This window comes from Peromyscus californicus, unplaced genomic scaffold, assembly GCF_007827085.1.
Source record: "Peromyscus californicus insignis strain IS unplaced genomic scaffold, ASM782708v3 Scaffold_3__1_contigs__length_106647218, whole genome shotgun sequence".
Lineage (NCBI taxonomy): Eukaryota > Metazoa > Chordata > Mammalia > Rodentia > Cricetidae > Peromyscus > Peromyscus californicus.
This window is the reverse complement of record NW_026294551.1, coordinates 53,092,564-53,109,842: the sequence shown is the minus strand read 5'-3', so window position 1 is coordinate 53,109,842 and position 17,279 is coordinate 53,092,564. Positions and strand designations below refer to the sequence as shown.

Below are 17,279 nucleotides of genomic sequence, written 5' to 3'. Positions count from 1 at the left end.
CTCTCTCTTTACTTTTTGGTAATTACTGGATTTTGTAGTTTAATTCAGTACCACAGGCCGATATCGACTGTTTCAGCACAACGACTGTCTTCACACAGCCGTTTCCAGAGAGGGTTAACTGAGGAGAGAGGGTGTGTGTGGAATGTAGCCTGAGGTGAAGAAGAAGGGAAAAGAGGTCTCAGATCGGTTTCCAAGATGAACGCCAGAGGCCTTGGGTCGCAGCTGAAGGACAGTATTCCAGTTACAGAGCTCTCAGCGAGTGGGCCTTTTGAGAGTCATGATCTCCTCCGGAAAGGGTTTTCTTCTGTGAAAAATGAACTTTTGCCCAGTCACCCTCTTGAATTATCAGAAAAAAATTTGCAGCTCAACCAAGACAAGATGAACTTTTCCACCCTGAGGAACATCCAGGGTCTGTTTGCCCCCCTGAAGTTACAGATGGAGTTCAAGGCAGTGCAGCAGGTCCAGCGTCTTCCATTCCTTCCAAGTGCAAACCTGTCCCTGGATATTTTGAGGGGCAGTGACAAGACCATCGGTTTTGAGGATACTCTTAATGATCCATCCCAGAGTGAACTGATGGCCGAACCGCACTTGATGGTGGAGTACGAGCTGGGCTTGCTGTAGTGCAGGTGCCGTGCAGGAACCATGGAAACACACTGTGTAGCTGCCTCCTACAGTCTGATGTACACATTAAAGTACTGACAAGATTGCTCAAAAAAAAAGAAGGGAAAAGAGGCTAGACATGGTAGCACACTCATTTTAATCCCAGCACTCAGGAGGCAGAGGCAGGTGGATGTCTGTGAGTTTTGAGGACAGCTTGGTCTACATATCAAGTTCTAGGACAGTCAGAGCTACATAATAAACCCTGCCTCAAAAATAAATAAATAAGGGGCTGGAGAGATGGCTCAGTGGTTAAGAGAGCTGACTGCTCTTCCAGAGGACCAGGGTTCAATTCCCAGCACCCACATGGCAGCTCATGACGTCTGTAACTCAAGTTCCGGGGACCTGACACCTTCACACAATGCACATGAAATAAATGTAAATAAATAATTTAAAGCAAACAAACAAACAAACCTGATCAAAATACAAAAAGCCGGGGGGTGGGGGGGGTGGCGCTCGCCTTTAATCCCAGCACTCGGGAGGCAGAGGCAGATGGATCTCTGTGAGTTCTAGGCCCGCCTAGGCTATTGAGTGAGTTCTAGGAAAGGTGCCAAAGCTACATAGAGAAACCTTGTCTGGAAAAACAAAACAAAACAAAACAAAAAAACCAAACCAAAGAAAAAGAAGAAAGAAGGAGAAGGACAAGAAAAGGAGGAGCAGGAGAAGGAAAGGAAAATAGGTGGGCACCGGCATTCTTTAGAAATCTGTTTCCTGCCGGGCGGCGGTGGCGCACGCCTTTAATCCCAGCACTCGGGAGGCAGAGGCAGGCGGATCTCTGTGAGTTCGAGGCCAGCCTGGTTACAGAGTGAGTTCCAGGAAAGGCACAAAGCTACACAGAGAAACCCTGTCTTGAAAAACCAAAAAAAAAAAAAAAAAAAAAAGAAGAAGAAGAAATCTGTTTCCTGCTGGGTGGTGCCTTTAATCCCAGCACTTGGGAAACAGAGACAGACAGATCTCTGTGAGTTCAAGGCCAGCCTGGTCTACAGAGCCAGTTCCAGGACAGTCAAGGCTACACAGAGAAACCCTGTCTCAACAAGAAAACAAAAAAATAAAAAGAGTTTTCTTCGGGGACCAGAGAGATGGCTCAGCTGTTAAGAGCACCAACTGTCCTTCCAGAGGAACCAGGTTCAAGGGCCAGTACCCACATGGCGGCTCACAGCTGTTTTCAGTTACAGGGGATCTGACACCCTCACATAGACATACATTCGGGCAAAACACCAATGCACATAAAATAAATTTTAAAAATTATGTTAAAAAAAGTTTTCTTCAAAGAGGCCATGAATTATGTGATGAGTACGGCCATAAATGACAGCTCTGTCTGGTCCTGGTGAGGCCACCTCTGAGCTCCTGTGTAGCAGCCTCACTGTGAACTGGACTGAGCAGTTATTTGTATTTTCATGGGATTATTTCACAGCTTGAATACAACTTCTGCTACCCTGTTGATCAACTGTAATTCAAGAGATATTCGGAGGTAACTCATCTCTTTGTGAGATAAAGGCATGAGTAGGAAATCCTGGCAGCAAGAGCTGGAACCACCTGCCCACACTCCAGCAGAAGTTTCTTTTCTTTGGACAGGGCTTCTTTGTGTAGCCTTGGCTGGCCTTGAACTCACAGAGACCCTCCTTGCCTCCCAAGTGCTGGGATTAAAGGTGTGCACCACCACAAGGCTGAAGCAAGCAGTTTTAGCTTAAGATAAGATAAACCCTTAGCTGGAGGGGGTCCCACACCAACAGGCAGTTTAACGGTTAGCTAGGACATCCTGACCTTTGGTTCCAATGAGTTGGGTCATTTCCCATGGGATTCTCCATCAAGGAGGTCTGGATGGCCTTAGCAAGAAGACAAGATGGAAGAACCTCTGCCCTGTCTTGCCCCATCACATCTGGGGCCAGAGGAGGTCAGAATTGGGTGTTAGATCCCTTGGAGTTACTGATGTTTGTGAGCCACCACGTAGGTGCTGGGAAGAGCCCTATGCAAGAGCAACAATATTCTAAAATGCCAGCCGATCCATCCCTGCAGCCCAAGGGTGATGCGTTGTGGGATATCTGTACATTGTGTGAAGATGTATTGCTGTGACTGGTGTAAAAAAGAGCTGAATGGCCAATAGCTGGGAAAGAAGATAGGTGGGATTTCTGGGAAGGAAGAGGGGAAAGAATTGAGGCATGCGGAGATGCCAAGGAGACACTAAGGGAGTCGGACATGCAGAATGAAAGAGAGGTAAAAAGTCGCATGGTAAAACGCAGATTAATATAAGTAAGTTAATTTAAGTTATAAGAGCTAGTGGGACCTGCCTTTAATCTCAGCACTCGGGAGGCAGAGGCAGCTAGAGCTCTGTAAGTTCGAGGCCAACCTGGGCTACAGAGTGAATTCCAGGAAAGGCACAAAGCTACACAGCGAAACCACCGCCTGGCGAGGGTGATGTTTTTAAGACAACATTCTAAACTGGTTCTAATCAAGGAGAAAGAAAAGTAAAATCTGGAAGTTGGGATGGTTTGCACCCAAAGCAAGCTTCTCTTTCAGGGGTTCTGCAGACACAGAAACAGTTCCTTTTCCCTAAATTGTTCTCACACACTTAGGAGAAAAAATAGGAAACTCAACCCAGCGTGGTGGCGCCCGCCTTTAATCCCAGCACTCAGGAGACGGAGGCAGGGGGATCTCTGTGAGTTCAAGGCCAGCCTGGTCTACAGAGCTAGTTCCGGGACAGCCAGAGCTACACAGAGAAATCCTGTCTTAAAAAGTAACATGCACTTGGGAACTGGAGGCAGAAGGATCAGGAGTTCAATGCCAGCCTCAGCTACATAGCAAGCTTACTGCCTGCCTGAGCTACATGAGACCCAGTTGAGGAAAAAAAAAGAAAAAAGAAACTCACGGATCAGAGGCACTCCTACGTGTAGTTAGTTGGGGGCCTCCTACAATGTCAGTATAAAAGTACAAAGAGCCGGGCGGTGGTGGCGCACGCCTTTAATCCCAGCACACGGGAGGCAGAGCCAGGCGGATCTCTGTGAGTTCGAGGCCAGCCTGGGCTACCAAGTGAGTTCCAGGAGAGGCGCAAAGCTACACAGAGAAACCCTGTCTCGAAAAACCAAAAAAAAAAAAGGTACAAAGAAAGTAAACTCCCCAAAACTAAGACCCACTTCAGGGAGCTGGGCCATGCTTATGACCCCGGGTACTTAGGAGGAAGATCTAGTATTAATCCCATGGAAGGAACACAGAAAGTCCTTGTCTCAAAGCACTGGAAAAATCCCAAAACAACAAGAACACATCTCAACGAAGGAGGTAGGGAATGAAAAATTCACTTGACTCTGGAGAAACGTGAATGTTTTCTGAGGGAAGACTCACTGCAAGCCCCCGCCCCGCAGCTTTTACTCACGCTTGACCCAGCCCATCGCCCAAGTGAACTCAGCGTTCAAAGGGTTCTGGGGTGTAGAGAGAGCTTACAAGCTCTCTCTGGAAGTTTGTGCTCAGGTCGAGGGATCAAAGATTCCCCCACAGACAGGGTTCTGAGGGACAGAATAGCTCACAAGCAAAAGCTACAAGCCGGCCAGGCACCGTGAAAGCGGTGGGCAGGAGGCTGTAGAGCTGCCAAGGCCCTGCTGGACATCACCGCACAGAGGGGCCTCCAGTAAAGACGACTGTTTTCATTGAAACTGTGAGTGGCCCGGCTTGGTGGTGCAGGTAGGTAATCCCAGTCACTAGGGAGGCTAAGGTCAGAAGGTCAAAAATTGATGGTCCAAACTAAGGATGATAGGAAGGAGAAGGGCGGAGTCTGGAGTCGCCTGCCAGATGCCAAGGGAGCAGGAGCTGAACATGCCTTGCTAATAAAGGCTCCTGGTCCTCACCACTCAACTTCAACTTCCATTTAGCTCTGCTCTGGGCCTTGCCTAGATCTGTAGTTCCCAAAGAACATTCCTAAGACCCCTGAGCTCACAACATGCTTTCAAGGTGCCTGTGAGAAGGACACATCAGAGCAACATTCAAAGGCTCTTAACCATCTGGCCTCAGGGCAGCAACTCAGAGGCAAAAGGCTTCTGTGTCCTCTAACATCTTCCAAAGAGAGGGACAACTCCAGAATCTGTGCTCAAAGTCAGCCCTGAGACACGAGCCCACCAGCTCCGATTGGACCAAGAGTGTCAATTGGACCAAGAAAGGCTCCTCAAACACAGAGACCACTTGCACTGAGTGGAGGAAGAGATGAGTAGACGCCAGTGCAAAAGTACAGTCAGCAACATAAAGAGCAATATGGCAACCCCTGAACCTAGTAGTTATACATCAGCAAGACCTGAACATCCCAAAGCAGAAGAAATAGAAGAAAGAGACCTTAAAAATGACTTTAAGAAGATGCTAGAGGCCCTTGAAGAGGGAATGGAAAATTCCCCTAAAGAATTTGAAGAAAAGACAAACAAAATTTTGGAAGAATTCAACAAAGAATTTGAAGAAAAGACAAACAAAATATTGGAAGAATTCAAGAAAAAGACAAAAAAATGGGAAGAACTCAAATCCCTTAGAGAAAGGCAAGAAAAAGCAAAAAGACAAACAGGTGAAGGAAACAGTTCAAGATCTGAGGACTGAAACAGAGACAATAAAGAAGACACAAACTGAGAAAATGCTGGAAATGGAAAGTCTGAGAAAATGAACGGGAACTACAGATGCGAGCATAAACAACAGACTATAAGAGATGGAAGAGAGAGTCTCCGGTGTGGGAGACACAATAGAGGAAATGGATGTGTCAGTCAAAGTCAAGTGTTTCCACTTTGGCTGCTTATTACAGTCTAACTTCAGTGATTTTTTTTGTTTGTTTGTTTTTTGAGACAGGGTTTCTCTGTGTAGCTTTGCGCCTTTTCCTGGATCTCGCTCTGTAGACCAGGCTGGCCTCGAACTCACAGAGATCCGCCTGCCTCTGCCTCCTGAGTGCTGGGATTAAAGGCGTGCGCCACCACCGCCCAGCTTATTTATCTTTATTTTATGTGCATTGGTGTATGCATGTATGTCTGTGTGAGGGTGTCAGATCTTAGAGTTACAGACAGTTGTTAGCTGCCATGTGGGTGCTGGGAATTGAACCCGGGTCCTCTGGTACAGCAGTTGGTGCCCTTAACCACTGAGCCATCACTCCAGCCCCACAGTCTAACTTCAGTAAGGATGATGCTCATTGGTTTTTGTCCCTCCCAGGGTTGCAGACTTTGTCTTGTTCAAATCCAGATAGTGGTGGGCTTATTACATTTTTCCCCCCCTGGAGCTGAGGACCGAACCCAGGGCCTTGTGCTTGCTAGGCAAGCACGCTCTACCACTGAGCTAAATCCCCAACCCCGGGTTATTACATTTAATATAAAGTATTTCATTGAACAAATGAATGGATGAATGAATGAATGAATCCTTGCAACAACCAGATTGTGTTCTCTGTAAGCATTTTGGGTAGGTATGAATTTGCTTATGAGATACTATGATGAATGTTTGAATCTGTTTACTCCATGAGACATATAAAGACATTATTTAGTGCCATTTCTAGGCTGCTAAAATGGTGTGCTTATATCAGTTACCCACTTTGCTCCTCATCAGAGTAGGTAGGAAGTGGCTTTGATCTTTTTCAATCTCACATTCGTGCTCAAAGCACTAAAATCTGCCACCACTGAGATTAATAAAAGGAATATGCCCTACAACAACAAAAAAAAAAAAAAAGAAAGAAAGAAGGAAGGAAATTGACGGTCCACTAAAAATTCTAAAAAATAAAACTAACTTTTCACCATAGGTTTTTTTGGTTTTGTTTTTTTAAATTGGGCTGGAGAGATGGCTCAGCAGTTTAGAGCACTTGTTGCCCTTGCTGAAGACACTGGTTCAAATCCCAGCACCTACACCGTGGCTCACAACCATCCAAAGCTCCAGTCCCAGGGCACCTGACAACCTCTCCTAACCTCCATGGTGTACATACCTACACACAGGCAAAACACTCACACATGAAAGAAATTAATCTGAAACCTTTTTAAAATTATTATTACTATTTTTTTTTTTTTTTTTTTTTTTTAAAGATTTATTTATTATGTATACAGCATGTGTGCCTGCAGGCCAGAAGAGGGCACCAGATCTCGTTACAGATGGTTGTGAGCCACCATGTGGTTGCTGGGAATTGAACTCAGGACCTCTGGAAGAGCAGTCAGTGCTCTTAACCTCTGAGCCATCTCTCCAGCCCTATTATTACTATTTTGAGACAGGATCTCAAATAGCCCAGGCTGGCCTTGCACTTGCTATGTATAAGAGTCTAATCTTGGGGCTAGAGAGATGGCTCAGTGGTTAAGAGTACTGTCTGCTCTTCCAGAGGACCCAAGTTCAATTCCCAGCACCCATATGGCAGCCCACAGCTGTCTGTAACTCTAGTTCTAGGGGACCCAGCACCCTCATATGGACATACATGCAAACAAAATACCAATGCACATAAAAATAAAAATAAATACATCATTAAAAAAAAAAGAGGCTAATCTTGAACTCCCGATCCTTCTGCCTCTACCTCCCAAGTGCTGAATTGCACCATGCCCGCCTTGACATTATTTAAGGCGAGTAGAATTTTTTCTGTTCGCTGACATAAATTTTTGTCCTTCCAGATGGTTGTACTCTGTCACCAGTGCTTAGGCCTCAGGATGCTGAAATGTGAGTAGACAGTGTCACGTTGCAGCTGGGGCTGGAGACAGCAGATCAGCTCCATCAGCTTCTCGGTTGGGAACTGTAGACGAGGAGGTCCCAGGCAGGGCTGCCCCAGCTGAGGCCTGAGGAAAGTCAGATCCTAACACACGGATCCTACTCAGATCGTCTCTTTCCCTAGTATTGCCTGCCTAAACTCACCGGCCTGCGAGGCAAGCGAGAGGCATGAAGCATAAGCAGAGAGGTGTCTAGACCGGCCAAGCAGATGAACATGCATTTTTTTTTTTTTTTTTTTTTTTTTTGGTTTTTCGAGACAGGGTTTCTCTGTGTAGCTTTGCGCCTTTCCTGGAACTCGCTTTGGAGACCAGGCTGGCCTCGAACTCACAGAGATCCGCCTGCCTCTGCCTCCCGAGTGCTGGGATTAAAGGCGTGCGCCACCACCGCCCGGCGAACATGCATATATTTTAATAACAAGTTAGGACTTTGGGAAAGGTTAGAATGTGTGCGTGGGTTTTTTGTTTTGTTTTGTCTTTGCTGTTTTGTTTTGTTTGTGTGTGCGAATTGAAATGAACTCAATGGATAAACTAAATAGGTGAAGCCCCAGCTAAAGAAAACAGTGACTTAAATGCACCGTGGTGGTCCACTCACTGGCCTTTGATCCCAGCACTCGGGAGGCAGAGGCAGGGGTGGGCATAGGGAGGTAGTGGGAGTTGAGGGGGTGAGGGGATGGTGAATGTATCCATTACCACATCCACAAAAGCGGGGTGTGCTTGCATTCTGCCTATAATGCTAGCTAGCGGCCAGTTCAGGGCCAGCCTTGAGACTCTGTCTCAAACAACGAAACTGTTATGCCCAGATCGCAGGGACCCCCAAAAGATCACCACGGAGACCGAATCCCGCATGTAAAAGCAAAGAGTCTTTATTTCAAGCTCGGAGCTTGGTCCCTCTGTCTGTCCGACACAGCAGTGAGAGCAGAGAGCCCTGGGCTCAAGTGGGGCAGAGTTTTTATCATAGCAAAGGTTAGGGTGAAGGGATTTCCAGGGTCCAGGACCCTGATTGGCTGACAATTGTCTAGGAGTATCTGTAAAACAAAAAATAGGTGTGTGCTAGACTCAAGGGCATCTGGTCACCTTATCTAATGGTTGGAATGTTTGGGATGTCAGTTACTCGCTCACCCCTGGGTGGATCCCTGGGTGGTATCAGCTTAAGGCATTTCCTGGATCTGGGTGTTGCCTGCCAGTAAGCCTGTCACAGAAGCTGTGTCTAGGCCCCTAAGCCTGTCATGGCTGCTGTGTGGTCAAGCTATTTGGGGGCCCCCTCACATAAACAAGAGTGAGGGAGAAAGGAGGGTAGAGAGAGCCGACTTTGTAAAAATTATCTGTAAATCTAAAATCAGTATTTTAGGGGCTGGAGAGGCGGCTGTGGTAAAAAGAACCCAGATTTGATTCCCAGCACCCACATAGCAGTTCACAACCATCTGTAACTCCAGTTCCAGGGGATCTATCCAACAACCTCTTCTGTCCTCTTCAGGTACCGGGGTCGCATGTGGTGCACATACGTACATGAAGACATGTATGTATTGGGGAGGGGGGAGTTTGTTGGTTGGTTGGCTTTTTGAGACAGGGTTTCTGTATGTAGCTCTGGTGTCTTGAAACTCACTCTGTAGACCAGGCTAGCTTTGAACTCAGATCTGCCTGCCTCTGCCTCCCGAGTGCAGGGTTTAGGTGTGGGCCACCATGCCTGGCTCTAAGTAAGTATCTTTCTATTTGGTGATATTGAGGGGCTAAGAGTTAGACAGAGTCCCTGATAGGCAGACAGATAAGGTGAGGGACCGTAACTAGGGGATAAAGGTGGCTGGAGGCTTCCCCACCCTCCTGACTTAGACAAAAGCCTGGTAACTTCAAACAATGGCCTGTGGGCTTTCTCTCCTGCCAATGCTGGCCCCTGTGGATGGACTGGCCTAACTAGTTCAGGCCAGATCAGATCATGTTTACACAACAGTTGTGGGCCAATCAGCCATCATCCTGTCTTCCTTCAAACTGACCAACCCTAAATTAGGGAGGAGTGCTGGAATTCTACTTGTTAGTCATCGACTCCAGGTTACCAATAATGCGTCCGTATGCACTCCAGGAAACACTGCTCGTCGGAGTCCAGATTTGAATTCTCTATTTCATGCTCCTCTAGTCTTCGGTCCTGGTCCTCGTCTGTCTGTCTGTCTGTGCCTGTCTGAGGTTGTCTTGTGAATCCGTCTGTCCCTGTGTGTGACTGTGCTTGTGACCACGTGTCTGTTGCTCTGTCAGAGGACAGAAAGCATCACACCAGGAAGAAATGGGACACTTGACAGAAATCTTTAACAGAGTTTTACAAGAGATTCACTCAGTGACCCACACCACATCATTATTTATTGACCAATATCCATAAACGGTTGTTTTCAACTCCTGTGTTTGCCTCATTCACAAAACAATACATTTGTGCCTCTGGTTCAGGGGCCCGGAGGGACAGACAGCTTAAAATTACAGCTACACATTATCTTAGGCTGTAAATGTCCGGGCACACAAGGTTGATAGTTACATTGTTCCTTGAAAGAAAGGCAGGTTAACCAAACAGGCAGAGTACACAGTATATCCGGGTAGCTGTCTTACGTGAATTCAAGGTGTGTCATTAACTCTGGCTGGGAGATCCAGCAAAAGTTCTTAAGATGGAAGAGATATTTTCAAATATTGCATCTCCACAGAGGAAAACTGCCCCGGCCAGTGGGGTCTTCAACTGGGACCTAAAGGGAGGGCCGGTGAATGAGAGGGACAAGAGACACAAAGAATGAGAGCAAGACAGGACGTCTGATGAAGCTCCAAAATTTTATTTTTCTCTCAAGGCATATATAGGTAGGCAAAGGGGGCTGCGAGCAGGAAGGGACTTAGTAATGGGGGTTGCAAGCAGGAAGGGACTTAGTAATGGGGATTGCAAGCAGGAAGGGACTTAATTATGGGCTGTTCGGCCAGCAGGAAATGTTACTCTGAAGGTTATCTATCTACCCTTGTCTAACTGCCTAATTGCCTAACTGCAGCTCATTCACCTGGTATCTGAGAAGAGGTTCTGGTATCTGTGGGAAGAGGTTCTGGTGCTATGGAGACTTAAGCAAGGCCTAGATCTAGGAAAAGAGGAGAGAAGCCCAAATATAGCAGCATATATGTCAAGGGTCACTTAGGCTTATGGCTCCCGTCAGAAAACCCTTCAGAGACTTTAAAGCCCCAGCCCTCAAGGGGACGCTGCTCTGGTTTTCTCTGCTTTATAGAGGGTCTTTCTGTGTGTTTGCGCTGTGCCTGTCTCCTTGACCCTAATAAAAGCATTTCTTCAACTGCTGATTCTGTCTCCTCCCATCTGTTTGAGATTTCAACCCTGTTACTGAGCAAAAATGAACCCAAATCAAGACCCCTAGACAGGGAAGGGAAAAAAAACTTTACATATAATGTATACATATTATATATGCTATATTATCTAATTTTATATATTATATGAGATATAATTTAGATAATGTATATAAATATTTATAAATCTATATTTAAATATTTTTGTGCTATGTGCATCTGTGGTGTTAAGGTTTGATCCTAGGGCCTTGCATATATCAGACAAACACTCTACCACTGAGCTACAAACCTAGATCTTTCTAAAAATCTTTTTGGTTTTGCTTTTGGTTTTTTGAGATAGGGTTTCACTTTGTAGCTCTGGCTGTCCCGGAACTCGCTCTGTAGACCAGGCTGGCCTTGAATTCACAGAGATCTGGGATTAAAGGCGTGTGCCACCACCGTCCCAGCTCTAAAATTTTTCTATTTTAAAAACTATTTTGTAGTTTTTTGTTTTTTTTTTTTTTTGGTTTTTCGAGACAGGGTTTCTCTGTGTAGCTTTGCGCCTTTCCTGGGACTCGCTTGGTAGTCCAGGCTGGCCTCGAACTCACAGAGATCCGCCTGGCTCTGCCTCCCGAGTGCTGGGATTAAAGGCGTGCGCCACTACCGCCCGGCCTATTTTGTAGCTATTTGAAAACATCATACAATGTATCTTGATCTTATGGACCCTCCATCTCCTCCCTTATCATCCTCTTCATCTTCACCTACTCATACAACTTCGGGTTTCTCTCCTCCTGCTCCCCCACAGTCCAGTTTGTGAGACTCACCTGTTCTCGGCAGTAGAGCCTTCCCTGGAGTGGTCCACCTTGGATGGACTGTGAATCCACCATTAAAGAAAACTGACTGTCTCTCCCAGCAACTATCAAATGCCCTCCTCTTTCTCAGGGTTTTTTTTTTCTTTTTTCTTTTTTTTTCTGGAGCTGAGGACTGAACCCAGGGCCTTATGCTTGCTAGGCAAGCACTCTACCACTGTAGAAATACTCCCCCCCCCCCCCCCCCCCGACAGGGTTTCTCTGTGTAGTTTTGGTGCCTGTCCTGGAACTCCCTCTGTAGACCAGGCTGGCCTCGAACTCACAGAGATCCGCCTGCCTCTGCCTCCCAAGTGCTGGGACTAAAGGCGTGCGCCACCACCGCCCGGCCCTATCTCTCAGTTTTAACCTTTCCTGTTCCATTGTTCCCCTTTAAGCCTGTATACCACCGAGTTCTGCCTCCTCTCCCTTAGAAGTCCCCTCCATCCCCCTGCTGCATTGGATGTTTCAAGTGACACACACAGCTGAAGATTCAAAGCTACATCCACAAAGGAGAGAAAATACGTGACATTTGTCTTTCTGTGACTGGATTACCTCATTTAAAATAACTTGTTTCTAGCTCCGTCTGTACTGGCTAATTTTATGTCAACTTGATACAAGAGTCATAGGAGAGAAAGAAACTCAGACTCAACTGAGAAAACGTTTCCATAAGATCATAAAAGCAGGCAAGCCTGTGGGGCATTTTCTTTTTCTTTTCTTTTTTTTCTTTTTTGGAGCTGAGGCTCGAACCCAGGGCCTTGCACTTGCTAGGCAAGTGCTCTACCACTGAGCTAAATCCCCAACCCAGGCATTTTCTTAATTAGTGATTGATAGGGGAGGCCAGCCCATTATGTGTGGTGCCATCCCTGGGCTGTTGGCCCTGGGTTCTATAAGAAGGCAGGCTGAGCAAGCCAGGGGGAGCAAGCCAGTCAGCAGCACCCCTCCATGGCCTCTGCATCAGCTCTTGCCTCCAGGTTCCTGCCCTGTGTGAGTTCCTGCCCTCTCTGCTTTTGATGATGAACTGTTATACGGAGCTTTGAATGAAATAAACCCTTTCCCCTCCAAGTTGTTTTAGGTCATGGTATTTTATCACAGCCATAGTAACCTTAACTAAGACACCCTCCATTTGAGACAGGGTCTCTCTGAGTTGCCCAGGCTAGCTCTGAACTCACTCTGTAGTTGAGGCAGGCAGGCCTTGAATTTACAGACTTATGACTTTAAATACCCCCGCTTCTAACACAGTGCTAATGTGTTGTCCGCTGTTCTAAGTGCTAGCGGGCTGTTATGAACAGGTGTTAACTATGCTTTATACCAACATGAGTTATACTGCTGCTGGCCGTGACTTCAGGGCTAATGTGTTAACAACACATATTAAGCAAAGTAAAACAAAGTCATCTACTGCTCAGCTGATGAAAAGTTTGAAACCACAGGATGACAGGAACTTGTGGTTTTTTTTTTTTTAAGAGCTGGGAAAAAGTACTTGCTACCAGAGTGTTTATGGCAATTGTACCAAACCGGACTATTGGAAAACCAAAAAGGCCAACTATGTGTACTAACGAAAAATTCTAGAACCGAAAAAATAATGTCTTCCATGGAAAGTTCATTGGATAGGTTTAAATAGTGTAGATGACAGAGAAAAATCAAGGGGAAATACGGATTATTTAAAGAGGTGAGAAGGGGTTTGTTAAGATGGTATCTCTCTCATCATGCAGCCCTGGCTAACTCCAATTTGCTACGTAGCCAAGACTAGCTTTGAACGCCTCATCTTCTAGCCTCACTTCCCAAGTGTTAAGATTACAGACACACACTGCCATACCAGATATGAGAAGTTGGACATGGTGCACATGACCGTAATTATTGATCTTGGAAGGCTGAAGTAAGACCATGAGTTCGAGGCCAGCCTAGGTTATACAGCAGGACCCTGTTAAAAAACAAGCAAACCACATTCCACGCCCCCCAAAACAAACAAACAACAGAAAGAAAAAGAAAAATACCCCTAGAAAGTCATGTTATAATTAGTGGGCTCTCAGAAGAGCAAGGCAGAAGTCACGTGTGGTAATGTACACCCGTAATCCCAGGACTTTGGAGGCAGAGGCAGGAGGATCAAAATAATTTTCAGGCCAGCCAGGGCTGCCTAGTGAGATTCCCATCTCAAAAAATCAAAACAAACCCTAAAACATTTAAATAATTTGATTTATCAAACAAGTTAAAAGATATACGTTTACAAAACAAAACAAAAAATACCCGTAGAGAGCCCCATACAAAGTAAGAAAATAATGCGTGGGAACGCTGTGACGGTTGATTTTGTGCTCTGTATGACTATATGAAGGCTGTCCAAACAGCTAGCAGAACGTGGCTTCTTAGAGTGTCTTTGAGGGCTAAGATTGATGGAAGAGACCAGCATTGGGCTCAGTAGACGGCGCGAGGAGCGTCCTGGGCCGGCACCAGGGCATCACCTGATCCGTTGAGATCAGGAAGGAGCCCATTCCCTCTTTGTGAGCTGATGTCCATCTTCTCCTGACTTTAGCATAGGAGCTCCTGCATCTCGGATATTCAGATTCTGGGGCTGATGCTGGTTTCATGATCAGCATGGTGTTCAGCTTCTCACTCAGGCTGAATGATGCCACCAGCTGCCTGGATTTCTGGGTTACCCTTCGAAAAATCATGAAATCCTTGGTCTGCAGGATCCTATGTGCTCCGTGTGTGCGCGTGGCCTCTGACTGCTTCCGCTTCTCCAGAGGACCCCGAGTAATCCATCAAAATGTTCAAAACCAAAGAGAAAAAAGAATCTTGAAGGCACCAGAGAGGAGCACTGTGAAGAAGCAGAGAATCCAAAGGCCAAGAACACCACGTCAGAAATGATGAAGGCCAAAATTTAGTAGGAAATGTTTGAGAATGCTACAAGAAAAATAACCCTGTTGCAGCAGAAGCTGCGATCCGAGGAAGACATCCCTTTGAAGGCAGAATAGAAAACTGTGGAAAAGAAAACACCGCCAGCAGCACTGGTGGGCGGGACTGTGGAAAATCGAGTTTCTTATGCTGAAGGCAACGGTATGAAGAGAATGCTTAGGCCCTCAGGAAGGAGGGAACGCAGCAAGGCTACATATTTAGGGAAACACAAAACACTACTGTTTTCCTCCTTCAGTTTTTATTGCATTTTAAAGTTGGGTTTTTTGTTGTTGTTGTTTTTTGTTGGTTTTGGTCTGTTTGGTTTTTTTTTTTTTTTTTGAGACAGGGTTTCTCTGTGTATCCCTGGCTGTCCTGGAACTTGCTCTGTAGACCAGGCTGGCCTCAAACTCACAGAGATCCCCCTGCCTCTGGCTCCTGAGCTGGGATTAAAGGCGTGCACACCATGCTTAGCTTGGCACTGCTCTTCTTATTTGAGGTTTTGTTCAGATTCTGAGTTTCTTCTAAAATTGTAGTGACTCAACCACACAACTGAGAACATTGCTTCTGAGACCCATTCTTCGATGAGAAAGTTCAGTTCCAACTGGGCAACGTTACCTGAGCCCTAGAATTTTAGCCCTAGTACATGACCTAGAAAAATTCATGCCCAAGTCTTTTGTTTTTTTGTTTGCTTGCTTGTTTGCTTTTCCAACAGGGTTTCTCTGTGTGTAGCCCTGACTGTCCTGGAACTCGCTTTTTTTTTTCTTTGTTTTGTTTTAAAGATTTATTATTTTCATATGTATGAGTATATTTATCTGCAAGTAGGTTTGTGCACTGAATGTGCTGACTGGTGCCTTCAGAAGCCATAAGAGGTGCCATATCCCCTGAACTGGAGTCAAGGACAACCAGAAGGAGGTGCTAGAACCAAACCTGGGTCCTCTGCAAGAATAGCAAATGCTCTTAACTACTGAGCGATTTCTCCAGCTCCTTTACTGCAATAAAATATTTATTATTTTAATTGTGTGTATGTGTTTACCTCAGTGTGGGTACGTGCAGGTGAATGCAGGCGCTTTCAGAGGCCTCAGAGGTCCTGGAGCTGGAGTTAAGAGCTGCCGTGAGCCTTCTGACACATGCCGAGATTGAGAGGTCCTCGGCAGGAGCAGCACGTGTGCTCTTACGCACTGAATCAGCTTTCCAGCCCGTTATTACTTCAAAATAAAAGTGTGTGTGTGTGTGTGTGTGTGTGTGTGTGTGTGTGTGTGTGTGTGTGTGTGTTTTGCTTGCATGTGTATCTGTGTACCGCATGTATATCTATGTTCCACATGCATGTCTGGTGCCCTTTGAGGTCTGAGGAGGGTGTTGGAGCCCCTGGAACTGGAGTTAACAGATGGTTGTGAGCCACCATGAGGAGACTGAAAATTGAATCCAGGTGCTTTGCAAGAACAAGCGCTCTTAACCACTGAGCCAATTCTCTAGCCTGAACTTTGTATTTATTTATTTTTTAGAATTTATTTATTCTTACTTTATGTGCATTGGTGTTTTGCCTGCATGTATGTCTGTGAGGGTGTCAGATCCCCTGGAACTGGAGTTACAGACAGTCGTGAGCTGCCATGTGGGTGCTGGGAATCAACCCAGGTCCTCTGGGAGAGCAGCCAGTGCTCTTAACTGCTGAGTCATCTCTCCAGCCTGGAAGTTTTATTTTAAAACAAACATTATAAGGCTGGAGAGATGACTGATCAGTGCTCTTCTGGAGAACTTGTTTGGTTCCTAGAACATGGTGGCTCATAACCATTCATAATTCCAGTTCCAGGGGATCCAACGCCCTCTTCTGACCTCTGCAGACACCACGCATGCGTACACATACGCATATGGAGGCAAAACACTCGTACACATGAACAAATCCGAAAAAAAAATAGGAAAAATACTTTAAAAAGACCGAAGACAAAGATGAGTTCTAGTCAGTTTACTTAAATTCCTCATCCTGAAGTAGCACAGGGAATCAAAGGTGTAACGGGAGAGTTGGAGAGATGGCTCTGCTGGTAGTGTCCACCCCTCGAACGCGAGGACTTGAGTTCCATCGGCAGCCTTCACGTAAAAGCTGGGCAACACAAGCACACCGAGACGTGTACACACGGAAAAGAAAAACAAGCAACCCCTTTCATGGATTTACTTCTGAGTGCCTTGGCTTCATCTGTGTATGTGTACCAAGTGTGTGCCTGGTACCTGCGGAGATCGGAAGAGGGCATTAAATTCATAACAGCTATTAATCAGCATGTAGGTGCTTGGTAACTGAACCCAGGTCCCCTGTAAGAGCAGTCACAGTTCTTACCCCAAACTCTCTCTCCAGCCCAGTAACTCCTGTTTTGTTTTGTAGCCCTGGCTGTCCTGGAACTCACTCTGTAGACCAGGTTGGCCTCGAATTCAGAGATCCCTTTAGTACTAGGACTAAAGGCATGCACCACCACTGCCCGGCTGTTTTTTAAAGACCTTTAAATTGTGTGTGTGTGTGTGTGTGTGTGTGTGTGTGTGTGTGTGTGTGTGTGTATGTACTAATGAGTGCGGGAGTCGTTGGAGGCCAGGTGGAGTTGGATTCCTTGGAGCTAGAGTTATGCGTAGCTGTGAGTCACTGCCTGACGTGGGCTGAAAACTGAACTTGGGTCCTCTGCAAATGCAGTGAGCACTTTTTTTTTTAAAAAAGATTTATTTATTTATTATACATACAATGATCTGCCTGCATGTATGTCTGCAGGCCAGAAGAGGGTGCCAGATCTCATTACAGATGGTTGTGAGCCACCATGTGGTTGCTGGGAATTGAACTCAGGACCTCTGGAAGAGCAGTCAGTGTTCTTAACCTCTGAGCCCTCTCTCCAGCCCAGCAGTGAGCACTTTTAAAAGGATTCATGTCTCTAGATCTTACTACATA

The 17,279-nt window shown here is 46.0% G+C and overlaps 1 protein-coding gene across 1 annotated transcript; it reads left to right on the top strand.

Moving 5' to 3' along the window:
- Positions 1-182: 182 nt before the first annotated feature.
- LOC128122242 (proteasome maturation protein-like) lies at positions 183-621 on the top strand. Its single transcript, XM_052757622.1, has one exon. It carries the CDS (start codon positions 196-198, stop codon positions 619-621), a length of 426 nt encoding a protein of 141 aa, XP_052613582.1. The 5' UTR covers positions 183-195.
- The last annotated feature ends 16,658 nt before the right edge of the window (positions 622-17,279 follow it).

What these genes read in the sequence shown, in the direction of transcription:
- LOC128122242 (XM_052757622.1), top strand. Translation starts at nt 196, where the DNA reads ATGAACGCCAGAGGCCTTGGGTCGCAGCTGAAGGACAGTATTCCAGTT.